Source organism: Lagopus muta, chromosome 29 (genome assembly GCF_023343835.1).
Source record: "Lagopus muta isolate bLagMut1 chromosome 29, bLagMut1 primary, whole genome shotgun sequence".
Classification (NCBI taxonomy): Eukaryota; Metazoa; Chordata; class Aves; order Galliformes; family Phasianidae; genus Lagopus; species Lagopus muta.
This window is the reverse complement of record NC_064461.1, coordinates 1,795,704-1,821,567: the sequence shown is the minus strand read 5'-3', so window position 1 is coordinate 1,821,567 and position 25,864 is coordinate 1,795,704. Positions and strand designations below refer to the sequence as shown.

Genomic DNA, 25,864 nt, shown 5'->3' with positions numbered 1-25,864 from the left:
GCAGGGACCGGGCAGAACCCCAAACTGCTGTGGGGTGACACGAGAAGGGGACACGGTGACAGCAGAACAGGGATCTTCGCTCCCCGGTGCTGCTGACCCCCAGCAGGAGCGGTGTGGGGTGGGGGTGGTTTTAAACAGATGAAGCGTCCCACACTGAGCATCGTCTGCGGCATCGGGGTCGGAGCTGCGCCCGGTGCCTTCCCCGACCTCAGGGGTGTTCCGGGGTTTGGAGACCTCCGGATGGGGTGGGGGGCAGCGGTGGGGCCGTCCCCACCTGTATTAAGCATTGCTCGAGACTCCAATGAGCCAAAACGAAGAGCTGGTTCTGCCCCAACGGAGAGCACCGGTGCTGCAGAGAGAACCCCCGGTCAGCTCGGAGCCCACCACCTACCCTGGAACAGAGCGAGGGGAACGTGTTGGTGTCTTGGCAAGGAGACGGGACGGAGCACGGACATCTCAGGGCAGAGCTGTGCAAGAACTCCAAGGTCAGGAGGAGGGGAACGCACTGGCAGGGGTTGGGGGTGAGCAGCCTTGTGCCCCCCCGTAGCCCCGAGCTCCACACGGTGCAATTCTCCCTCCGGTGTCTCCGTCGCTTCAGTGCTTCCGACTGGTTTGTGTTCGTTTTGTTTTGTTTTCAATGTGAAGACCTGAGATTGAGCGTGGATTCCTGTCCTCCACCGAGCGCCGCGGCGCGAAGCGTCGCCTCCGTCCCCTTCCTTCACCACGAGTAGAGGCACCGAAACGGGGGGGGGGGGGGGAGGAAAGGGAGCGGGTCTGGGGGACAGGGGAGAAGGGGGGAGATGTCCATCCCAAGGCATCACCGCTCCAACGCCGTTCCCAGAGGGAACGCCGAGTCCTCGGGGCCGCCGCCAGCTCTCCCCGTGTCCACGGAGCGCCAGGAGGGGGCTTTGCTCTGCGCTTTTAGCAGCTGCTGGAGCTGGTGTACGGGGTGGGGAAGGAGGTGGAGCTGACCCCGATGGGGCTCTCGGATAGAGGGGTCTGCGGGGTGCCGGCAGGCACGGCAACGGCCCGAGCCTCCACCACGGCGGCGAGCAGGCGCTGGTGCTGCTGGCGCAGCATGTCGGCCAGCAGCAGAGGCAGTGAGTTGAAGCTGGCGCTCAGCTGCTCCAGTTTGGATTCCAGGCTGCCCAGCTGCTTCTCCAGGTCCTCGCTGCGGTCGTTGAGCTCGGTGATGAGGTCGTACATCACGTTCTGCATCTACAGAGGGAAGGAGAGGGGTCGGATCAGTGATTCCCTGTCAGCCCCCACCTCACCTCGTGCAGCTGCGCAGCCCCCCGACCCTTCCTGAGGCTGAAAGTTCTGCTCCTGAGCAGAAGTTCTCCTCGCAGCCGGAGGTTTCACCCGCTCTGCAACCCAGAGGTTTCGCCTGCTCTGCAACTCAGAGCCTGCTGCTGTCAGCTCTCATCAGGCAGCCCTGGGGCTCTGCGAGCTCAGCACAATGCTGAAGTAAGAGCAAGTGGAGGGGATGAGGACAGGGACAGCCGTGCAGCAGTGCTGCCAGCTCATGCCCTGCATGGAGCCTTCAGCCTCACACATCAGCAGAGTGGCTCACAGAGGGGCTGCTGCAGCTTTGCAACACTCTGCAGCCTCTGCTCCCATCTGCGCCCCAGCAAAATTATTAGTTGGGCTCTTCTGTGCGGCTCCCAGGCCGCTTTCACCCACTCCAGCCCCATTGCTAAGCTCCCTCAGAGCCCCTGGGACAGAGCTGCCCCCATAGCAGAGCATGGAGGGAACTGGTTGCAGCCAGCTGGTGGGGATGGGGCCCCAGAGGATGCTTGGCCATCTGGGAGCCGCACTCCAGATAATCCCCATTGCTTTAACTCCTTCCTACCAGCAAAGCCAGCTGCCCCCCCCCCCCCCTCCCAAACCCCTCTGCACCAGCCCAGGATGAGGGGTGGGCGCACTGGGATGCAGCACAGCACAGCAGACACCGCACACCCGGCGCACATCTGACCCCCCTGTGCTGGGACCGGCGCTTGGCGCGCCTGATTTCCGCTGTGAGGAGATGGGAATGATGAAACCTGGGGGCTGCTGAGCCCTGAGCATCCCCAGCTGGGCCGTGCAGCGTTCCTATGGGGCGGTAAATGCAGAGCTCTAATGGAAATGGGGTGACCCCCCCGTCCCCGCTCATGGTGCGCTCTGTTCTACATGCAGGGGCTGTGAGATGTTCACACTGACAGCTCAGGAGCCGGAGCACCGCGGTCAGCCAGGTTCTGCCTCGGATGTTCCAAGGGAAGAGGAACACGAGGCCATGGGGTTATGGGAGGACTTGCCTTCGAGAGGTCGACCAGCGTGTTGGCCTGGTCGCTCAGCTTCCGCTGCTCCATCTTCACGCTGCGCAACCTGGGGAGGGGGAGAGCAACGCCACGCACCACTCTTCCCAACTACAAAACGCTGCAGAGACCCCTTCCCATTACTAGGAAATGGAGAGCCATCCTGTGGATGGGCTGAGACCCCCTCCCCATGCTCAGCCCTCCTCATTGCCATGGGATCACAGAGGGACCTCGTCCCCAGGCTCAGCCCTCTTCATTGCCATGGGATCACACAGGGACCCCCTCCCCAGGCTCAGCCCTCCTCATTGCCATGGGATCACAGAGGGACCTCGTCCCCAGGCTCAGCCCTCTTCATTGCCATGGGATCACACAGGGACCCCCTCCCCAGGCTCAGCCCTCCTCATTGCCATGGGATCACAGAGGGACCTCGTCCCCATGCTCAGCCCTCCTCATTGCCATGGGATCAGAGAGGGACCTCGTCCCCATGCTCAGCCCTCCTCATTGCCATGGGATCACAGAGGGACCTCGTCCCCATGCTCAGCCCTCTTCATTGCCATAGGATCACAGAAGGACCCCCTCCCCAGGCTCAGCCCTCCTCATTGCCATGGGATCACAGAGGGACCCCCCTCCCCAGGCTCAGCTCTCCCCATCACAGTGGGATATCAGAGGGATCCCCTCCCTATCCTCAGCTCTCCCAGTCGCTGTGGGATCCCAAAGGGCCCCCTCCCCAGGCTCAGCACTCCTCATTGCCATGGGATCACAGAGGACCCTCCCAAGGCCCTGCCCTCTTCATCACCATGAGATTCCAGAGGGCCCCCCTTTCCAGGTTCAGCCCTCTTCCTCACTTTGGGATATCAGACAGACCCCCTCCCCAGTCTCAGCTCTCCCAATTGCTGTGGGATCCCAGTGGGCCCCTCTCCCCAGGCTCAGCTCTCCCCATCACAGTGGGATATCAGAGGGATCCCCTCCCTATCCTCAGCTCTCCCAGTCGCTGTGGGATCCCAAAGGGCCCCCTCCCCAGGCTCAGAGCCCCCTCCCCCCATCGCAGCACCCCACGGCTCCCCACTTACTGGTGAATGGCTTGTAGGAATTTCCTCTGGTGCTTCCGGACTTTGGCGTGGTCGATCTTTTTCAGCAGCTTGGTGTGCTTGTAGATGAGCCACGTCTCCCGCAGGACGTTGGCCGCTGCGTTCTTGATCTGTAAGAGAAGGGCATCGGGTCAGCAGCCCCATCTGCTGCAGCGCGTGGGACGAATTATTGCATGGAAACAGCGCTCCGGCCCCGCTGGGCGCTGCTGGTTGGGATCACAGGACCTGAATTGTCCCAGCTGGGAGCTTCATGTGCCTGATGGGACGTGCGTGGGGTCATGCAAGGCAGGGATGGAGTGCTGCAGGCAGAGCAATGGCCCTGGCCCTGCTGTATCCCCATCCCCATCCCCATCCCCATCTCCATCCCCACCCCATCCCCATCCCCATCCCCACCCCATCCCCATCCCCACTCTATCACCACCTCATCCCCATCCCCATCCCCATCCCCATCCCCATCCCCATCCCCACTCCATCACCACCCCTGCCCCATCCTCATCCCCATCCCCACTCCATCACCACCCCATCCCCATCCCCATCCCCATCCCCATCCCTCTCTGATGCTTTGGGGAAATGTGCTCCAGCCATGAGGCTCCTGAACCACTTTGCCCTCAGCGGATGCCCCATCTGCACCCCATGGAGCTGGATGAGGGCTCAGTGCCCCTGTGGTCCCCAACCCGCCTGCATTGCCCCTCACTCCGTCCATCCCTTGTGCCAAAAGTGACCTCAAACGGGCGCTGGGAGCCCCTCCAGCCCTCCAGCACTGCTGGGTTGCAAGCAGAGCTCTTCTCCTGTGAGCCCAGATGTGGCCAAGGACATGATGACCTTGTGCCACCTGTGTCACCTGAAGTGACATCGATGCATGGCGCAAATGGAGCCAGTTTGGGATTTAGCTCCCTGGGGGAAGCGGGGCTATTCTGCAAGGAGATGCTTAAACTTGAAACCCTGATGCTGCTCTGTGCTTTGCTCACATTGGATGTGACCTGGGTGTCCCACAGCCCCATCCCCACCCCGGTGCCATGCTGGGGTGTGGGACAGCACCCACAGACCCACACGGCTCCAGGGTGCCCCACTGGGATGGAGCACACAGCAGTACCACAGCACAGCCCTCATCTGCAGCACGGAGCTGCTGAATCACCGGAACCCCAATCCTGAGACGAGTGAGCTCATGTTCCACCAGAGAAGACGGTCCATCTCCTCCGAGGGAAGGAGAAAATATGTGCATTTCCTGCCCTGGGTGCGGCTGCACTCTCTGCATTTCACAAAGAGCTGCAAAGCAAAGCAGAGGGCCGACGCTCTTTGCTTTTACCCTAATGCTTCAGCATGCTTTGCGTTCAGCTCCAATGGGACCCCAGGGATGCTGCACCATCCCTGCCCCCCCCAGAGCCCTTCCCTTTGCCCTTACCCTCTTGGTCAGCTGCGTGTCCATCATGAAGTTGTGAACGTGCTTCTCAGCTTTGGTGAGCTCCAGCTTTCGGGCCACCACAGCCACCACCAGGGCCGTGCAGCCGGCGCCCTGCAGGGACAGCAGGATGGGGGAACAGGGGGAAGTCACTCGGCCTGGTCAGGTGTGGGTTGTGTAGGGGTCACAGGGTCAGTTATGGGGGGTTGGGGGGAGCTGTGGGGCAGGGGGTCAGGATGGGGCTCACCTGCACCCCCTCTATTCCCACCCCGAGGATCAAGGAACCACATGCAAACCCCGATCACTGGATGCACCGCACGCCCCTCCAGCCCCCACCCAAAGGTTGCACAAACCCCGCCATCTTGACGTGGGCAACCCAGTTTAATCCAAGTTTACAGCATTATTCGGCCTCCCACCGTGGCCTTGAGGAGCTGCCAGAGCTCCCAGCAATTAACAAGGCTGACTGACGACATCAGAGGTGCCCATCGGTGCCCTCTGGCACCACGTGTCCCCATGGGGCAGGGAACCCACGGGGAATCCAGGCAGAAGGGAGATACTGAGAACCCACAGAGGAGCAGTGATGGGACGGGGCCGGACCCCCATTTGCCCATAGGCAGCGGCAGCTGGCGTGGCTTCGTCTTGGCAATGAGCACCAGATCCGGTGCGCGTTTGGGAACGGAAGGTGCCAGGCAGGGGACCCCGCTCCTCCAGGGCTCTGTGCCACCTGGCTCTGCCCGCTCCCCCTCCCCGCAGCTCTGGCAGAGGCCCGTGACCCTGGCACGCAATCCTTTATTTATTAAAGAGTCATTAATTAACATCATGGGCTGAGCCGAGTCCTTTCGCATCCCCGCAGCTCCCAGCATGCACTCTCAGCTTTCATCACCCTTCCCTCTGCCAGCAGCACAGCCACCCTAACGCCGCTTTTTGGGGAGCCCCAGCGCGCTGCTATCGCTTGGCAGGGTGGCATAGGGGGGGGGTCCTCAGCCCAGGGGTCCCCCTGTCCCACTGCCAGGATGTTGCACGGTATCACGGTTCACAACATCTGCCGGTGAGGTGGGAGCCCCAGGACCTCCCCCCCAAATGTGCATTTTTCGGTCATAGCAATGCCACGTGCTGCAGAGGATGGGGACAGCAGTGCAAAGCCACGGAGCAGCCGTCCCCAGCTGCACAGCAGTGCAAGCCAGGCCGGTTCACAGCCCCTTGGAGCAGGTAGATGGGGTCCTGCAGGTCAGTGCCGTGGGTGGGAGCTCTCCCAGCTGTCCCCGCTCCCCATGGGATGCTGCAGCAGTTGGGATCACTCGGTGTGATGGAAGTCAGACCGGCGGCCAAGGGATGTGCAGGGCTGCTGGTCCCCACATCTGCTGCTTCCTTAGGACAAGGCCATCACCACGCAGCTATGGGCTGCCCGGCCCTTCCTTCAAACCAAAATTCACCCCAAACCCAGCAAACCAACAGCAAGGAAAGCTCCGGCGGCTCTCAGGCTGCAAAACCTCAATGCTCAGACAGAGCACTGGTCCCTAAAGCACCCCACTGCCCCATCCCGGTGCTTACCATGATGCCGGTGAGCAGACAGACCCCCTTCCCACAGTAGGTGTGCGGCACCATGTCCCCGTACCCGATGGAGAGGAAGGTGATGGAGATGAGCCACATGGCACCCAGGAAGTTGCTGGTCACGTCCTGCTGGTCGTGGTACCTGTGTGTGCATGGGGGGGGACACAAAAGTGTGAGTGTCACAGCTGGGAATGGGGTTGGGGCAGCACTTGGGGACCTTGGGGAGCGCTGGCACAGGGGATGATCCCAAAAGAGACCGGGCCTGGGGTTCTTCCTGCATTGTGCGAAGCAAAGGGGATGAAGATGAACGACGCAGAGGGACGCCCCAAACCCACACAGATTGCACCATTTCCAGCCCCCCAAAAAATCAAAGGAAAAAAAAACCCAAAAATCCAACAGTTGGGGCTTCTGCTTTTGGTCAGAACTGTCACCATGGTGTGGTTTCCCCCCCCTTCCCAAGCCCCCCCCCAGTGCCACATGGCTGATGGCAGAAACAGACGTGGGGCTGCAGGAGGGTGGGTGGGGGTGGACAGGAGCCCCCCCCCCCCCCCCCAGACCCATGGGGTTGGGACACACAGAACTCACAGTCACAGGGCTGAGCAGCACCAACGGGACCCACAGGGATGGCAGCACGGTGCAAAGGGAGGATGCACTCAGCAGGAGCTTTGCTTGAAGCAACCCCAAGCCCCCCACTCTGAGAACCACCAGCCCCACAAAGGGGGGACCCCATCCCCCCCCATGTCCACGTGCTCCTTCAGCTTCTGTCCTCCCATCTCACAGCAGCTCCTGACTGGGGCACCCGCAGAGCACCCCCAGATCCAGGGATGCTGCAAACCCCCAAGCAGCCCCATCAAATCCCACAGCCCTTCTTCCTCCTCTATAGGATCAGGAGCCCCCCCTGAAGCCCCCCTGGGTGGGCACTGCACCCCACAGCCCCCACCCCCCCCACTGCTGAGCCCTGCCTCCTTCATCCCCCCCCTCCGCAGCAGGTTCCTCTCAGCCTCCTCGCGAAATCATTAGAGGAAAAACAGATGGAGCTGTTGGCAATTCCCTGCGAATCGATTCATCCAAGCCTCGCAGCTCGTAACTCGCCCAACAGTTGGGTTTTCTCCTCTTTCTGCATTTTGTTTTTCTCCCCATCCCCCCCCCCCCCCCCCCGCCAAGTAACCGGAGACCCCAACGGATCAGCGCAGAGCTGCAGAGCAAGGCCACACCACGACCCTGCAACGGATCCCCCTCCAAATCTGGGACATTTTCACCCTCTCCCCTGCACCAAACACCCCCAAACCCCCTCACCATCCACGCACGCGCCCACCCCACAGCCCCCAAAGGACTCGTGGTGCAAACAGGACGCGAACGAAGGGCCGCAGAGCCCCCGGATGGAGCATTGCTTTCCCTTCCCAGAAGCGCTCGGAGCTCATAAACAGGAGCAGCTGGCACCAGCACGGCGTGAGCAGGAAGAGGGGCGGCTGCACTCGCCAAGGGCTGATGCAATTGTTTAGACCCAAGAGCTGCTTTCTGTCACCCCCCTCGTCTGCGCTCCCCGGAAAGAGCATCACCCCGGCTGGGAGCGGAGCGTCGAGGCACGAGGACGCAGCAGCAGCAGCACGTGCTTGGCTGTGGGTTTGGGAGAGGGGAGGAAGTCCAGCGTGCAAACAGCCAGTGCAAAATGCAAAGCATCCCTGGTGTGAAATGCAAAGCCCGCCGGTGCAAAATGCAACTGCTACCGGTGCAAAAAGCAAATGTCCCTGGTGCAAAATGCAAAGCCTACCGGTGCAAAATGCAAGCGCCCTCGGTGCAAAACGCAAAGCCCACCAGTGCAAAATGCAAAGCCCACCGGTGCAAAATGCAAAGCCAACCAGTGCAAAATGCAAAGCCAACCAGTACAAAATGCAAGCACCCTTGATGCAAAATGCAAAGCCAAGCAGTGCAAAATGGAAGTGCCCCCAGTGCAAAATGCAAAGCCCACTGGTACAAAATGCAATTGCCCTTTGTGCAAAATGCAAAGCCCACCGGTACAAAATGCAAGCACCCCTGGTGCAAAATGCAAAGCCCACCAGTATGAAATGCAAAGCCAACCAGTGCAAAATGGAAGTGCCTCCAGTGCAAAATGCAAAGCCCACCGGTGCAAAAAGCAAGTGCCCCCAGTGCAAAATGCAAGCACCCCTGGTGCAAAATGCAAAGCCAACCAGTGCAAAATGCAAAGCCCACCGGTGCAAAATGCAACTGCTACTGGTTCATAAAGCAAGCATCCCTGGTGCAAAATGCAAAATGCAGGTGTTCCTGGTGAAAAATGCAAGTACCCCTGATGCAAAATGCAAACCCCACCAGTGCAAAATGCAACTGCTATTAGTGCAAACTGAAAACATCCCAGGTAAAAAACGCAACCGCTCCCTCCAGTGCAAAATGGAAACAAATCCGGTGCGAGATGCAACCACCCACAGGTACAAAATGGAAACAACCCCGGTGGAAAATGCAACCCCCCCCCGGGTGCAAAACGCAGGAGGGGAGCGGGCTGCACGCACGTGCACGCACACGTGTGCCGGCCGCGGGCAGCGCAGCACCGCAGGCAGCACCGCAGGCAGCGGCGGGGTGAGGGTTGCTAAGAGACTCGCTGCCTCCGGAGGGATGTGGCACCCGGGGGGGGTTGGGGGGGGGGGGGGACGGGACATGGAGGAGGGGAGACGGCGCCTGGAGCGATGCCACAGCCTCGGGAACGCGCCCAAATAGTGCCACCGTCCTGGGGGGGGGGGGCACGAAAGGGGACGGAACCCCCTGGGCTGCCAGGGTGGGGAGGTGGGGATGCATCTGCTCCCCTGTGTGCACGTGGCTGCGGGTGGGCACGAGGGTCCTGCTGTCACGCTGGGCCAGCACTCAGGGCCTCTGCGTGCTGCAGGGACACAGCATCGCTTGGGGACACGTCCCTGCTCTCTGCCTGACCCCACACCCTCCGTGACCCCATTCCCTGTGTGTTCCCATTGCCTGCATGTCCCCACTCTGCAGCAGTTCTCCTGCCTCGTTCCCACTCTCCACCACTAACCTGTTCTTTATATCCACCCTGCTTCCAGCTGGACCCCCTTTGGTGCAAACCCCCCCCTCCCCAGGAGCCCCCCACCCACCCGCCTGCTCCCTTTCGGTACAAAGAAGGATCCCCCGATGCAATGAAGGCACAGAGCTCTCCAGCCCATCATAAAGGCCTCATTAGGAGGAGCAAGAAGAGCAGCACCGTCTGAAAAGAGCTCCCACAACCCCAGAGCGTTTCCATGCCACTCAGAGACGCTTTGGGGACGTGGATGGAATGGCGTGGTGACACCGAGGGGAGGAGGAAGAGGAGGGGATGGATGGGGTGACCTGACCCCGCACCGCTGAGCCCGGCATCATCCCACAGCACAGACTTAAAGGGATTTCATGCGATTGAGCTAATCCACTTAAAGCAAATCATAACGTGCATTTGTCTTCTTGAGTGCTCTCCCACAGACAGCCCCATCTCCGTCCTCCTCGGGGATGTGATCCCAATGGGCACCGCCAGCAGGGATAGGGGACAGAACGTCCAGCAGAGCCGCCCTGCTCGTGGCACTGCGTCCCACGTGGCTACTGGAACAGCCCCATCCCTGTGCCAGGCTACCAGGCACATTGCATAGGGAAGAACTGCTCAAAGCAACCTGGGCACCGGGACAGCCCTGGTACCACCCTGCTGCCATGGGGACGCTGCCATGGGGACGCTGTGGTACCTGCTGGCACCGGTCGCCACAGCAACGCCAGTGCTGAGTGCTGCCATCCAGCAGTGGGTTTGGAAGCACCGTGTTGTCATGGCACTCACAGACAGCCAAGCTGCACCTTTCCCTGTACAAATCCCCTCTGCACCCATCAAAGCCCCCAAACAGCCCCATTGGCATCCACATGGCACCTCCTGGGTGTCCCCAGTCCCCATCACCATCTCCATGGCACATTCTGAGTGTCCCTAACTCTCAATGCCATCCACATGGCACCTCCTGCATGTCCCCAATCCCCACCACCATCCCCACGGCACCTCCTGGGTGTCCCCAATCCCCATCACACCCCCACAGCACCTCCTGGATGCCCCAATCCTCACTGCCATCCCCACGGCACCTCCTGGGTGTCCCCAGTCCCCATCACCATCTCCATGACACCTCCTAGGTGTCCCTAAATCTCAATGCCATCTCCATGGCACCTCCTGCACATCCCCAGTCCCCATCACACCCCCACAGCACCTCCTGGATGCCCCAATCCTCACTGCCATCCCCATGGCACCTCCTGCATGTCCCCAATCCCCATCACCATCCCCACAGCACCTCCTGGATGCCCCAATCCCCATCACCATCCCCACAGCACCTTCTGAGTGTCCCTAACTCTCAATGCCATCTCCATGGCACCTCCTGGATGCCCCAATCCTCACTGCCATCCACATGGCACCTCCTGGGTGTCCCCAGTCTCCATCACCATCTCCATGGCACTTCTGAGTGTCCCTAAATCCTCACTACCATCCACATAGTACCTCCTGCATGTCCCCAATCCCCATCACACCCCCACAGCACCTCCTGGATGCCCCAATCCTCATCGCCATCCCCATGGCGCCTCCTGCATGTCCCCAATCCCCATCACACCCCTACAGCACCTCCTGCATGTCCCCAGTCCCCATCACCATCTCCACGGCACATTCTGAGTGTCCCTAACTCTCAATGCCATCCCCACGGCACCTCCTGCACGTCCCCAATCCCCATCACCATCCCCACAGCACCTCCTGGGTGTCCCTAACTGTCAATGCCATCCACATGGCACCTCCTGCACATCCCCAATCCCCATCACACCCCCACAGCACCTCCTGGATGCCCCAGTCCCCATCACCATCACCACAGCACCTCCTGCACGTCCCCAGTCCCCATCACACCCCCACAGCACCTCCTGGATGCCCCAATCCTCATCGCCATCCCCACAGCACCTCCTGGGTGTCCCCAGTCCCCATCACCATCTCCATGGCACCTCCTGGGTGTCCCTAAATCTCAATGCCATCCACATGGCACCTCTTGCATGTCCCCAATCCCCATCACACCCCCACAGCACCTCCTGTATGTCCCCAGTCCCCATCACCATCCCCACGGCACCTCCTGGATGCCCCAGTCCTCACTGCCATCCACATGGCACCTCCTGGGTGTCCCCAATCCCCATCACACCCCCACAGCACCTCCTGCATGTCCCCAGTCCCCATCACCATTCCCACAGCATTTCCTGGATGCCCCAATCCTCACTGCCATCCACATGGCACCTCCTGCATGTCCCCAGTCCCCACCACCATCCCCACAGCACCTCCTGGGTGTCCCCAGTCCCCATCACCATCTCCATGGCACCTCCTGGGTGTCCCTAACTCTCAATGCCATCCACATGGTACCTCCTGCATGTCCCCAATCCCCATCACACCCCCACAGCACCTCCTGGATGCCCCAATCCTCATCGCCATCCCCATGACACCTCCTGCACGACCCCAACCCCCACCCCCATCCCCACAACACCTCCCAGGCGCCCCCCATCCCACACACCTCACCTCTCACACACCCGCACCGTCCACGCGGCGATGATCCAGAGGGAGATGCTGAACACCAGCAGCACCGTCCCGGGGCAGATGGTCATGAGAGTCTTCATGACAAAACGAGTGTTGAAGTTGATCTTGTTGAGCGCGCCGATGCTGCGCGACGAGGCGTCGGTGAAGAGCTTGCTGTGCAGCAGCATGACGCGTGCGATCAGGTAGAGCCTCAGGAACATGGGGATGGACAGGATGATGTCCACGTCCGCCTCCGCCCGAGAGGGAGTGTAGGAGAACGCCAAGCGTGCGGTCCAGAAAAATTTGTACTCCCCAGGGATGGGGTGAATGGCACAAACCAGCATCTCCAGGCTGATGTAGAGGATGCGCTCGTACGTCATGGCGATCCGCCAGTCGTCGGCACCGTTGTCGATCACAAAGAGCTGCCAGGAGGGAAAGCGCGTGGTTATGGGCAGCCCTACGGCACCCCATGGTTACTGGTGGCCCTACGGCACCCCACGGTTACTGGCGGCCCTATGGGATCCCCTGGTGTAGGGAACCTGCTTTGGCAGGGGGGTTGGACTCGATGATCGCTGGAGGTCCCTTCCAACCCCTACAATTCTGTGATCATTATTGGTGGTCATGTGGCATCCCATGGTTACTGGTGGTCCTATAGGATCCCATCATTATTGGATGCCCTATGGGATCTCATGGTTACTGGTGGCCCTATGGGATCCCATCATTATTGGTGGTCATGTGGCATCACATGGTTACAGCTGGCCCTATGGGATCCCACGGTTACTGGTGGCCCTATGGGATCCCATGGTTACTGGTGGCCCTATGGCACCCCATCATTATTGGTGGTCATGTGGCATCCCATGGTTACTGGTGGCCCTATAGGATCCCATCATTATTGGATGCCCTATGGGATCCCATGGTTACTGCTGGCCCTATGGCACCCCATCATTATTGGTGGTCATGTGGCATCCCATGGTTACTGGTGGCCCTATAGGATCCCATCATTATTGGATGCCCTACGGGATCCCATGGTTACTGCTGGCCCTATGGGATCTCATAGTTACTGCTGGCCCTATGGGATCCCATGGTTACTGGTGGCCCTATGGGATCTCATAGTTACTGCTGGCCCTATGGGATCCCATGGTTACTGGTGGCCCTATGGGATCCCATGGTTACTGGTGGTCATGTGGCATCGCATGACTACAGCTGGCCCTATGGCACCCCATGGTTACTGGTGGTCCTATGGGGTCCTATCATTATTGTTGGCCCTATGGCACCCCATGGTTACTGCTGGCCCTATGGCACCCCATCATTATTGGTGGTCATGTGGCATTGCATGGTTACTGCTGGCCCTATGGCACCCCTTGGTTACTGGGGTCCCTGGGCATCCCCCTGCATCATCCCATCAGCACTGAGGGGACAGGCAAGGAAGGGACCCACATCACGCAGCTCCACTGGGATGAAGGGAATTGCCACCAGAGGAACACGGATGGATGGGGACGGGGACAGCAGGCACACGGCGGTGGCACTGGGGACACTCAAAAGCCTCAGGTCCCTTCCAGCTCACCCCCAGGGCACACAGGACGGCCCCTTCTCCCACCCCACAGGGCACCTCTGACACAGCAGCTGTGTCACCATCGTGCCACCGCTGCCAGCTGCACCCGGAGGGCGACTTTTTGGGAGGAAGGCAGCGACGGATGCTGCGTTGTCATGGCAACGTGCAGGTTCATCCTGGGCAAAGCCGCTCCTCCGAGCGCTGCGGTGGGGGTCTGAGCTGCAACGGGGTCTGCACAGAACCCCCCCCAGGGGGGGCAGGATGTGCTCCCACCACTCTTGGCTTCGCACGGAGCGCGCCGAGAAGCAGCGGATGCCTCTCAGGGACGTTCTGTGAACAGCGCTCTGCAAAGACACCGCTGGAGATGGACCCAAAGGGGACACGGAGGTCACGGCCCAAAGGCTGGGAGCAGCAATGGGACCCCAGGACCGTGCTGTGTCACACAGGCAGCAGGCAGAGCCACCCCCCCCCCCCCCCTCAAGCCATCCCAAGGGGCTGACGCACACAGTGCGTCCCGGCCACCTCCCTGTGTTGGGAAAGCTCCGCTCCTTTGAGCTGCTTTGTTGGAGAAATTGTTTATAAAATCGCTCCAAGCTGTCAGGGGAGATCCTCAGGCATTTAGCGAGCTGACAGCCCATTCCTTCCTGGAAAAGGGTGTTAAAAATAAACAAATTAGCGAGAGGAAAGAGGCAGTGAGAGCCTTTTGGCAGCACACCGGGCAAAGGGCGTTGGGATGGGGAGGGGGGGCCCTTTGGCACAGTCCCCCCCCCCCCCTCCAGCCCCAACAGCTCACGGCTGTGTGGGGTTTCCATGGAAACCTCGGCACAGCCCGGCGGTACCCGGGTATCCCCAGCTTCACTGAAAAGCTTGGGTTGGAAGGGACCATAAAAAGGCCATTGAGTTCCAACCCCCCCCCGCACCGCAGGCAGGGCCACCAACCTCCAGATCTGGCCTTTGCCATCCAACCTGGTCCTGAACATCCTGAACACCTCCAGGGACAGAACCTGTTCCAGAACCAGTCTGGAATCCAGAACTTCCCCCTGACATCCAATCGAAGCCACCCCCTCCTTGAGCTTACAGCCACCAGATGGGTCAGGCACGACCTTCCCTTGGTGAAGCCATGCCGGCTGCCTGGAATCACCCACTCATCCTTAATTTGTGCCTTAATTTGTGCCTTAATTTGTCTTCTAGGAGGATCTGCTCCACGATTTTCCCAGGCACAGAGGTGACGCTCACCAGCCTGGAGTTCCACTCATCCTCCCTTTCTTGTCAATGGCAGTGACGAATTCTCCCCCAGGTGACACATCCTTGTTTTCCACCGTTGGTTCAACAATCCCTTCTTCTCCCTCAGTGTGACCAGCAGGTTCTGGCCAAGCCATGCTGGTCTCCTGCCTCCTCTTCCCATGCTCTTATTGAGAGGGACAGAGCGCCCTTGTGCTCTCAGAAAGGCATCCTGAAAGCAGCCAGCTTTCCTCCTCTCCTTTGTCTCTACGGACATCTTCCCAGGACATCCCATCCAACGAATCCTCAAACGGCCTCAAGTCCTCTCTCCCAAATCCACGGCAGCAACGGGATGAGGGGAGGTCCTGCACTCAGCGGTGGGTGCCCACCGTGGGGTCGGATGGATCCCTTCAGCCCCCCCAAAACCGCCCTGCAGCCCTATGGAATCCCAGCAGGACGCATGGAAAGCCGGAACATCCTCAGGGAGCTGGCAATTAACGCAATTAACACCCGGGGAAGCAGCTGAGCCCTTCCCGCAGGTTGGGGAGGAGCGGTGGCTGAGGATTTACGGCTCCGGCGGCCCCACATCCATCCCCGCGGCGGATTAGCAGCGATCCCTTTATAAGCACCTCAAAGATAAAAGGGCCGCCAACAGCCGGCGCGGATTTGTGGGAGCAAACCGACTCAAACCCAGCTCTTCTCCTCTGCCAGCCCGCGAGCGCCGGACCCCACGTGTTTTTAGGGGTCGGAGGAAGGGAAGGCAGTGAGGAAATTAGCGCACGCCGCTAATTGCCACCGAACCGTCGGCTATTGAAGCCGCGTGGCTGCGCGGTTGGAGAAGGAGCCGCGAGGATGCGGAGACCTCAGAGAGCCCACGGGGAGGGGTGGAAGGAAGCGGGGCAGCGCAAAGCTGGGGGGTGGGACACCTCCGTGCTGGGGGCGCTTCGGTTTCACGGCCCCCAGCACAACGGCCTGTCCCCACATCGCGACGTTTCGGCCGATTTGAGCCGCCCTGCCATGCGCGCTGAGCGGGGCTCAGCCGGGACGGGAGGACGGAACCGAGAACAAGAAGCGGGAGGAAGGAAGCGGCGGCGAGCCGGGTTCAGCCCGGCCGGGCACAAACACAGCGACCCTGGGGGTAAATATTATTGCAGCACAGCGCAGCTTCTCAAATATTTGTTCTGGGCGGCCTTTCGACCGTGGAAGGGGCAGAGATCTGCGCTGCTCTGCACTGGGGAGCTCAGCCCCGACGGCGCGCACAGAACGCAGCGCAGGAGGAGGGGACCGCGCTCGGCGCTCCCGGTGTCCCCCCGGTGGATGCGGAATGAAGCCGGCAACTCCCGGCATCGCTGCTCGGTGACCATAGCCCCGGTTTGGCCGCGGGCCCGGCAGGAAGGCGGCTGCTCCCGCGCCTTTCCTCGGCTGCTCCCGAGGGATGGGTGCTGTGGGGACAGCGGTGTTGGGTCAGGGTCGCACTGGGGGACGCCCCCAGACCCAGGGCACGGTCTGCACGCTGCGCCCGACTCCCCGCAGCCCCAAAACGCTGGCATCGGAGAGGGCCGAACCAGAGCCTTTATCTCCCCGCAAAGCCGGAGAGGGCAGAAAGGAAGAGAATGGGCGGCGTGATTAGGAAAGTATTTCACAGCTTTCCTTGGCAGAGCGGCCGTGCGGTGAAAGAGCAGAAATGCGGGACCCTCCCCGTCCTACAAACAGGGAGAGGTGAAAAGCTGCGGCTCACACCCGGCTGAGGGGAGCGTGAGGGGGGTGAGAAGGATGGGGACCCATCGCTCCTGCGGCCGTTTGTCCCCGTGAGAGGGGTGGGATGGGGATGGCAGCGGACATCCTTGCTTCCGAAGCCTTGCAGAGCGCACGGACCGTTCGGGGATGAGTCCTCAGACGTACCTGCACCTCCCGCGTGTGGTAGGCGATGATGAGCCCCAGCAGGATGACGGTGGAGAGGCTGATAAGGCATTTCAGGGCCAGGGAGAACATGGAGTCCTGCAGGAAGAGAGGAGGGGAGTTGGGGTCAGCGATGGGGATGGAATCGAGGGACCCCCATGATGAACCCACCGCCCTCCCCGCAGCTTCAGCCACCCACCCGCACCCAGCCCAGCGGTATGGCACCCTGATGGGTGAGCCAATTAAGACCCTCCTGCTAATTAGCTCTACGTAAATCAACCCCTGATTCAGTGGTGACTACAGCAAAACGCTCCCCACCTCCCACAGGTCCCTCTGGGGAGGGGCTGCGTTCATTTTCCCCATGCGAGACCCCAGACCCTATTTGGTCGCAAGGAGTCCCTCGCTCAACCCCAGCGCTGACACAGTGGCGCCATAGAGAGGGGACAGCAGGACGGACAGACGGACGGCAGCATCCATCCCATCACCGTGCTGAGACCCGGCGCGCTCACGGCACGGCACCACCTCCTCCCCCATCCCATAACCCCCACCGTGGGGCTTTTCCAACGCGTGGGATTATTTAGGGTAACGTTTCCCCCGAGCAGAGGCGGCACGGGGCGCTCCGGCCGCGCATTGTGAGCGGCTCCAGCACTTGGCACCCGCCGTGCAATTGTCTGCACATAATGGCCGTGTTGAGAGAAGTGCCGGGACCAAACAACGCTATTAATAGGCGGCCCCCAGGGAGGGCTCGTGCCAAGGACCCCCCACCCCCCTCCTCCCTTGAAGCGCCCGCCCTGCCCACGGGACCCACGCTGGACCCCGAGGCTTCGGGACCCCGAGCGCTCCGGCAGCACGGCGGCTATTTATAGTGAAGCGGTGCCTGGGGGAACACCGGGATTAATTGCAGAGATGTCACTCCCGCAACGGATCTGGCATCCTTTAGGGCCAATCTCAGTCGCCGTCTAGACATCTTTAACCCTCCTGCTGCCAGCGTGGCTGCAGAGCTTTGGCATCACCCCACCCCCCAAACCGTGGGATGCTCCGATGCTCCCCGACGGGGGTCCTGGCACCGGGTGCCGTGCACGGAACCGCGTGCCAACCCAGCATGGTGAGGATGGGTGGCAGATGGGAAAATCCCATGCCCGGTGCATCCCTCCTCTGCTGCCTGCCAGCACCGACCCCGTGTCACCTCCTCCGTGGGGACACCCTATGGGTGAGCACACAGGCAGATGGGTGCCAGCACGGCCCCAGCACCGCATGTCCCCACGGCAGAGCTCCAAGGGTGCAGCGCAGGGGGCTGACCTCCAAGTTGTGCCTATAGAGCAGGATGGCAGACCCCCCTAGCACGGCTATGGGGCAGGTTGGCAGCCCCCCTGGTGTTGCTATGGGGCAGCTTGGCAGCCCCCCCCTGCACGGCTATGGGGCAGGTTGGCACAACGCAGCCGCGCAGCACCGCCGGAGCCCAGCTCTGGTCACGGAGAAACGCAGCAGGAAGAGCTGCTGTTGGCTCCCATAAACAACACCGTGGGGGCACCGAAACCTCATCTGGGGGGGCACCGACACCGCGGTGCCACGAGGGACCCCGACACGTGCGCTGCTCGCACCGCGTGCCATTCGTGTGCCCCCAACCGTCCCCAAAAGGGTGGGCAGGGAGCGGAGCGCGGCCGCACCGCGCCGGGGTCCTCCCTCAGCCCCAAGGAGCGCGTGGCATCTCTAATGGGGCCGCGCTGGAGCTGGGCCAGGGCCGGCGGCACCGAAATCCCCATCCACGCAACAGCTGCCGGCCCCGCTCCTTGGGCACGGCCACGGCTTCGCTGCGAGCTCCGGTTTCCCAACGGAGGGGGCTGGGGGGTATTTATAGAGCTCCGGATCCGTGCGGGGAGCACCTCAGGGTGCATCACCACACGGTGACCCCGACCCTCCTCCGTCCCCGCCTGCACCTCGAGCACCGGCGGCGGGGGCAGCGCTGACTCACGGGAGGGTCTCCCCCGGCTCACACCGCGGCCGTGGGCTCTGCGGCTCCGCAGGTGGCGGTGGGCAGAGGGGGCGAACAGCACCTCAGCGCCGTTCCTACAAGCGGGAGAGGCTCCGGAGGTGGAGAAACGCATCAGCCTTCTCCCTCCCCTCGAGGTTGGGTGCCGAGAAGGACCCGGTGCCCCCCAGCATCACCGGGGTCCCCACTCCCCGTCTCCTCCCGTTCAGCTCCATAGGGACACCGGAGGGTCCCCGCGCCCACGGGACTCCCAGACACATCCCCACCTCCTCCTTTTCCTCCTCCTCCTCCTCCATCGCCCCCTCTGCCCGCACTGCTGGATGACGGCGGCGGCGGTGGGGGGGGGGGGGGGCAGCGCGGCCCCTTCCCACACCGCTCCGTCCCCTGCACACGTGGCACCGCCACACGGGGACCCCCGGCGTCCCCCGAACCCCCGCCCCCAGCGCTGTCCCACGGACGCCCATGGGTGCCACGCAGCGCTGTGCCTGTTCCCTTCCCCTCACGGATAGGTATAAATAACATGACAGATGTCTATACAAAGAGTTATTCATATCGCTGCCAACGAGCACAGCCAGGGAGCAGAGCTGAAAGGGGTGGGGGGGGGTGGGGGGGGGGAATTATAAATAAAAGACACCGTCCTGCAATTACAAAAAAAAATAATAAATTAAAAGGAAAAAAAAATATGGAAGAAAGGGGTGTGGAGGACGGAGGGCTCCGCTGCGCCGCGGCTGCTCAAGGAATGCCTGGAGAGGATGGGGACGGCCAGCAGGGACCCCACGGCTGCGTGTCTGCACGATGGGAGGGGATGAAGACCCCCCCAGAGCCCCCACTTTGAGAGCCTGGGAGGGGTGGATTCGCTCCTGCCCACCGCCAGGGACGTTTCAGGGACATCCTCTGGGGAGGGCGCCCACCTGGCAGCAGGGCCTCCATCCCCACCCTCAGATGCATCCAGGTCCCCTCTCTGCCCAAAAGGGACACACGGGGCCTTTGTGGGGCCTACAGGTAGGAGCTGCAGGTGGGGGCAAGACAGGGGGTGGTGATGCAGGGGTCCGGGAGACCCCTCCCCTCTTTATCCAGCAGCCACAGCAGTGACAGACCCCGTTTCCTCTCCCGACGCCCCCCCAGGCACATGGGGCACACGGGTGCAGCACCCACCGAAGCCAAACCATCCGTCCATCACCACCCACCCTGCCCAACGCCCAACGTGACCTCGTGAGTGAATCTCCCAGCGCCAGAGGGGGCAAAGCGCCCCAAAGCCCACTTATAGGGGGCACCAATACCCCAACGCCAATCCCATGGGAAGCCCAATGCCCTCAACGTCAACCCTACAGGACCCCAACGTCCCCAGCGCCCACCCTACAGGACCCCAACATACCCGACGCCCATCCTACAGGGCCCCAGCGTCCCCAACACCCGTCCTACAGGACCTCAACATCACCAGCACCCACCCTACAGGACTGCAACATCCTCACTGCCTACCCTACAGGACCCCAAAGTCTCCAGCGTTCATCCAATGTTCCCAGCACCCACCTTACAGGACCTCAATGTCCCCAGCATTCATCTTACAGGACATTAACATCCCCAACACCCACCTTACAGGACCTCAACGTCCCCAACATTCATCTTACAGGACCCCAGTGTCCCCAATACCCCCAACGTTCATGCTATATGGCCCCAACATTCCCAACACCCATCCTACAGGACCCCAACATCCCCAGTGCCCACCCTACAGGACCCAAACTACCCCCACTACCCCAACACCCCCAACATCCCCCTTTCAGGACCCATCATCCCCCTTGCCCACCCTACAGGATCCCAACGTTCATCCTATAGGCCCTCAATATCCCCAACTCACCCTACAGGAACCCAACATTCATCCTATAGGCCCTCAATATCCCCAACGCCCACCCTACAGGAACCCAACATACCCAACGTTCATCCTACAGGACCCCAACATCTCCAGTGCCCACCCTACAGGACCCAAACAACCCCCACTACCCCAACACCCCCAACATCCCCCTTTCAGGACCCCAACATCCCCAACGCCCACCCTACAGGATCTCAGTATCCCCAACGTTCATCCTACAGGACCCCAACACCCCCAACATTCATCTTACAGGACCCCACCACCCCCAGCGCCCACCCCACAGCACCCCAACACCCCCGCTGCCAACCACACAAGACCCAAACATCCCCCGCTACCCCAACACCCCCCTTCCAGGACCCCACCGCCCCCCATACCTTGGAGTAGAGCCCCCAGGACAGCTCGGTCTCGATGACCATGACGACGATGCCGAACATTCCGAAGATGAGCGCGTAGTCGCTCAGCCGCTTCCTCTTCTCGAACAGCGCTCGCCGGTGGCCCAAACGGTACCCGATGTTCTGAGCTTTGCGTTTGGGCCCTTTGGCAAAGCCGGCGGGTGCGGGGCGGGCGGGAGGGCGGTCGGCGCGGGGGCCGTGCCGGGTGGGGGGCCGGGCGGGGGGCGCGTGGTTGTCCTCCCTGGAAACGACGATTTCGGGGGGTCCGCCGGCACCGAAGAGCTGCAAGGGCTGAGCTTCGGGTTCGGCCTCGATGAGGTTCCTGCGGGAGGCACTGAGCCGGCTGAGGGGCTTCATCACCCCCCCGCTGTACTTGCAGGAGCTCATGGCGATCTCGGTGAAGGGGTTGCTGTCCCGCCGGTGCACCAGGGGGCTGGGCTGCCGGTGTTTGCCCCCCGACGGCACCGCCGAGCCCGGCGAGTGGCCGCCCAAGTGGTCGCTGAGGTTGAGCTGGCTGCCGTGGCGGGAGGAAGGGTGGAGGGCGGCGGGGGCGGCGGGAGGAGGGGCCCGCAGCGACCCGGGCGAGGAGTGCAACAGGCTGTGCTGGAGCGGCGGCAGCGCGGCGGGCGGCGGCGGCGGCGGCGGCCGCTCGTCCCCCGACGACGGGCACGGGCACCGGGGGTCTTCCTCCAGATCCCCCACGCCCGAATCGTGGAAGTGCCCCGACGTGTCCATGGCGGTGCCGCCTCACCGCCCGCCGCGCACCTGCCCCGCCGCCGCCGCCGCCGCCGCCGCCGCCGCCGCTCCGCCGGGTACCGGCACCGGGCCGGGCCGCCCGCCTCCCGCTCCGTTCTCCGCCGCCGCCGCCGCCGCCACCACCGGCCCCGGCCCCGGGGCGGCGGGCGCGCGGCTGCTCATGAATGGGAGCCGCGTCCCTCCGGCGCTGCGCGCTCGCCGCCGCCGCCGCCCCCGCCGCCGCCGCTGGCCCGGCCCCACCGCCAGCACCGCCCCGCCATTGGCCGCGCCGGGGCTCCCCGCAGGCTGACATCATTCCCCGCCCCGCTCCCGCGCCCCCGGCCCCTGCGCCTGTGCGGGGCGCACGGGACTTGTAGTCCGCCGGGGGGAAACGGGGCGGCGAACGGAGGCTGCGAGCGCCCCGACGGCGGCGCTGCGGGTGAAGACGGAGCGTCCCGGGACCGCCCCGAGGAGCCCCGTTCACACCGACGGGCCGGTGCCGAGCCCCGGGCGGCGCACGTCGGGGCGGGGAGCGGCGGGGACCGGGCGATGCCCGCGGGTGCGGCCGCTCCTCCCGGTGACCGCCTTCCAACGGGGGCTGCCCCGCTACGGGGGGCTCCGGGACGGGCACCGGGGGCCGCGTTGCCCCCGTAGGGGGGACCCTATGGCCCCCGGGATCCGCCCCGCCAGCTGCCGCCCTACAGCGCTCGGTAATCTCCTTAGGGCACCGAGCAGAGGTTGGGGATTACGGCAGCAGCTGGAACCGGTGGAGACCGGATGGGGTCGGGTCACCCCCTGCTCTATGCGGGGATGGGGGCACAGTAATGATGGGGGGGGGGGGGACGGACACGGAGTCAAGCTGGCTCCCCACAGCCCCACATCCCCCCGCTGTGCCCTCTGCAGACCCCAAAGGGTCCCTGTTCCCCCAAACCCGGAGCGGTGCCCAGCCGCTGCAGGAGCCCGGATGGATGCACGCAGCATCAGGACAGGGGCTGTTTGCTTCGGACGCGATTAATCCGCGGTAGGAAACGTACGACAGCACACCAGCGGGCACCCGGCTCCGGGATGCGGGAATTAAATGCACCTTACCCCCCCCCCCCCCCCCCTCCATCCCGGGTGGAAAGCTCCATAGAAGGGCAGAGCTGACCCCCTCCCCACCCAGCGGGAAGGAGATGCGGACCCCACGCGTTATTCAGCGTCAGAGCTTTATTTGGAGGCACCCCGGGGGGGGGTGGAGGGGGGGAGGACACTGAGCACCGTCCCCATGCTGTGGTTGAGGATCCCTGAGCAGCAGCAAGCCCCAGTCCTGCAGGAGGGCGCAGCCTCTGCAGATGGAAGTCCTTCGGAAGGGTGGGGGTGGGGGGGTCTCTACCTTCCCCAGCACCATGAGACCCCACAAGGGTGAAGCCCCCGGGGTAGATGAGGTCCCCACACCATTTCCATCCCCATCCCGTGGCTACAGGTGGCTGCGGACCTCCTGCAGCAGTGCCTCCAGCTGCGCACCCAGGGCTGCCCCGTCCCCATCGTTGGCGATCACCCAATCGAAGGTCACCCCCTGGTCCAGGCCGCACTCAGACTCGGCGTCGTCCACCCCTGGGGAGGAGCAGAGCCCCCAGAATGGGGTCAGGATCCCCCCATCTTCTGCTCTGCACTGCTGGGCTTTATGCAGAAACTGTGGGTCCTGCAGCCAGGGGTGGGTGTGGGAACGGGGGACAGCGATGGGGACCAGGAATGGCAGTGGGAACAGATGGCAGCAGGGGACAGCTATAGGGATGGGGGATAGCAGAGGGGATAGGGGACTGCTATAGGGACAGGGGATGGCAGTGGGGATAGGGGATGGCAGAGGGGATGGGATGGATATAGGGACAGGGGACTGCAGTGGGGGTAGAGGATGGCTATAGGGACAGGAGATGTAGAGGGGACAGGGGACAACTATAGGGACAGGGGACGGCTATAGGGACAGGGGATGGCAGTGGGGATAGGGGACAGCTATAGGGACAGGGGACGGCTATAGGGACAGGAGATGCAGAGGGGACAGGGGACAGCTGTAGGGCCAGGGGATGGCTATAGGGATGGGATGGCAGAGGGGATAGGAAAGGGGCCAGCTATAGGGAACAGGGGACGGCTATAGGGCCAGGGGATGGCTATAGAGATGGGATGGCAGAGGGGACAGGGGATGGCTATAGGGACAAGAGATGCAGAGGGGACAGGGGACAACTATAGGGACAGGGGACAGCTATAGGGACAGGGGATGGCAGTGGGGATAGGGGACAGCTATAGGGAACAGGGGACGGCTATAGGGCCAGGGGATGGCTATAGGGATGGGATGGCAGAGGGCACAGGGAACATCCATGCCACAGGGCACCACGGCGCCAGCCCTGCCAGTGGCTCCGGCGCACAGCGAGAAGCAGCTCTCGCTCACCCGCCACGAAGACCCAACTCCTCCTCCTCCTCGTCTCCTCGGTGGCCGTCACGCGCACGGTCAGCACCGCGTCCCCGTAGGCATCCCGGAACCATTCCACATCCGAGAGGCGCCGCGTGTCACTCACCACCTGCACGCACCCCCAGCCTCAGCGCCCACCCCGAGCCCCCCCCCCCCCCCCCCCCCCTTCCCCGAGCCCCCCATGCCCATCCCTGCTCACCCACACCAGCTGTGCTGCGCCCTGCACCGCGGTGCGGCAGAAGAACCCGGGGTCGGCGCGGCGCTTCTCCTCGCCCCAGCGGATCATGTCCTGCCGGTACTGCTCCTTGTAGGCGCTGGCATCCAGGAGCCGCTGGAAATCCAGGCCATGCTCCTGAAGGGAGAGGGTTTGAGAGGGGCACAGGTAACGGTGTGGGGTAGGGAACGGTGTGGGGCACACAGTGTGACACGGCTCGGCACGGCACAACATAGCAGAGCATGGGAGGCCATGGTGTGGTATGGCACAGAACATAGCAGAGCATGGGAGACCATGGCGTGGCATGGCACAGAACATAGCAGAGCATGGGAGACCATGGCATGGCACAGTGCAGGAGATCATGGCATGGCACAGCACAGCATGGCACAGAACATAGCAGAGCATGGGAGGTAATGGCATGGCACAGCATGGGAGATCATGGCACAGCACAGCATGGCAAAGCACAACACAGCAGAGCATGGGAGGCCATGGCATGGCACGGCACAGCATGGCACAGAACATAGCAGAGCATGGGAGACCATGGCATGGCATGGCACAGTGCAGGAGATCATGGCATGGTGCAGTACAGCATGGGAGATCATGACACAGTCCAGCGTGGCACAGAACATAGGAGAGCACGGGAGACCATGGCACAGCACAGCATGGCACAGCAGATCATGGCACAGCGTGGCACGGCACAGGGCATGGCACAGAACTCCATACAGCGTGGTAGATCATGGCGTGGCATGGCATAGCACAGCATAGCATGGTACATCACGGCATGGCCCAGCATGGCACAGAACATAGCAGAGCATGGGAGATCATGGCACAGCACAGCATGGCACAGAACATAGCAGAGCACGGGAGATCATGGCATGGCACAGTCCAGCATGGCACAGAACATAGCAGAGCATGGGAGATCATGGCATGGCATGGCACAGCATGGCACAGAACATAGCAGAGCACGGGAGATCATGGCATGGCACAGCATGGCAGATCGGTGCAGCACAGCTCAACACAGCACAGCACAGCAGATCATGGCATGATATGACACAGAACATAGCAAAACTTGGTAGATCGTGGCATGGCACAGCATGGCAGAGAACATGGCACGGCACAGCATGGCACAGAACATGGCACAGCAGATCATGGCACGGCACAGCATGGCACAGAACATGGCACAGCAGATCATGGCACGGCACGGCATGGCACAGAACATGGCACAGCACGGCAGATCACGGCACGGCAGACCACGGCAGCGGCGCGGCACGGTGGGTGCAGCAGCCCGCAGCGGACGCGGCCCGGCCCCACGTGGCACAGCCGTACCTGCGCGTATCGCTCCTTCAGCGGTGCGGACAGGCGCAGCACGGTGCACACGTCGGGGCCCAACCTACAGACGAGCGATCAGCGGCACTACGACGGTACCCTCCCCCCCCCTCCCCGCCCTCAAATCCCCCCGGTATCCCGGTACCCATCACCCCCCTCATCCTCTCCCCCCCCCCAATCCCCGGTACCGCTTCTGGATCTCCGCCGCCACGAAATCTTTCCCCGATTTCCTTTTGCCGCTCAGCAGCAGCACGACACGGGGCTCCTCCATCCCCATCCCCGCCCCACCCCCCCGCGCCACCCGGACCCGCCCCGCTCCGGTCCAATGCGCGGGGA

The 25,864-nt window shown here is 62.5% G+C and overlaps 2 protein-coding genes across 4 annotated transcripts; both read right to left on the bottom strand.

Annotated features, from left to right (window-relative positions):
• Window positions 1-752: 752 nt before the first annotated feature.
• On the bottom strand, window positions 753-21,545 carry KCNN3 (potassium calcium-activated channel subfamily N member 3). 3 transcript variants are annotated; one of them, XM_048929278.1, is made up of 8 exons: window positions 20,793-21,545; window positions 16,565-16,660; window positions 11,893-12,311; window positions 6,333-6,474; window positions 4,785-4,895; window positions 3,365-3,492; window positions 2,295-2,364; window positions 753-1,218 (listed from the first exon to the last, which is right to left on the bottom strand). In XM_048929278.1, exons 1-8 carry the CDS (start codon window positions 21,543-21,545, stop codon window positions 922-924), a joined length of 2,016 nt encoding a protein of 671 aa, XP_048785235.1. In that variant the 3' UTR covers window positions 753-921. The 3 variants fall into 3 exon arrangements, with proteins under 3 accessions (XP_048785235.1, XP_048785237.1, XP_048785236.1); XM_048929280.1 differs by lacking the exon at window positions 20,793-21,545 and adding an exon at window positions 13,946-14,085 and having other exon boundaries at window positions 16,565-16,662; XM_048929279.1 differs by lacking the exon at window positions 20,793-21,545 and adding an exon at window positions 13,946-14,085 and having other exon boundaries at window positions 14,678-16,659.
• Window positions 21,546-22,752: 1,207 nt separating this feature from the next.
• PMVK (phosphomevalonate kinase) lies at window positions 22,753-25,820 on the bottom strand. The gene is made up of 5 exons (XM_048929074.1): window positions 25,717-25,820; window positions 25,529-25,592; window positions 24,188-24,340; window positions 23,968-24,097; window positions 22,753-23,138 (listed from the first exon to the last, which is right to left on the bottom strand). Exons 1-5 carry the CDS (start codon window positions 25,803-25,805, stop codon window positions 23,002-23,004), a joined length of 573 nt encoding a protein of 190 aa, XP_048785031.1. The 5' UTR covers window positions 25,806-25,820; the 3' UTR covers window positions 22,753-23,001.
• Window positions 25,821-25,864: the final 44 nt, after the last annotated feature.

Coding starts and splice junctions, on each gene's coding strand:
- KCNN3 (XM_048929278.1), bottom strand. CDS start 21,545: ATGGACACGTCGGGGCACTTCCACGATTCGGGCGTGGGGGATCTGGAG. Junction 12,312..16,564: donor ACCACACGCGGGAGGTGCAG/GTACGTCTGAGG, acceptor CCCTCCTGGCAG/CTCTTTGTGATCGACAACGG. Junction 1,219..2,294: donor CGCTGGTCGACCTCTCGAAG/GCAAGTCCTCCC, acceptor TTCCCTCTGTAG/ATGCAGAACGTGATGTACGA.
- PMVK (XM_048929074.1), bottom strand. CDS start 25,805: ATGGGGATGGAGGAGCCCCGTGTCGTGCTGCTGCTGAGCGGCAAAAGG. Junction 24,341..25,528: donor TGAAGGAGCGATACGCGCAG/GTACGGCTGTGC, acceptor CTCTCCCTTCAG/GAGCATGGCCTGGATTTCCA. Junction 24,098..24,187: donor GCGCAGCACAGCTGGTGTGG/GTGAGCAGGGAT, acceptor GGGTGCGTGCAG/GTGGTGAGTGACACGCGGCG.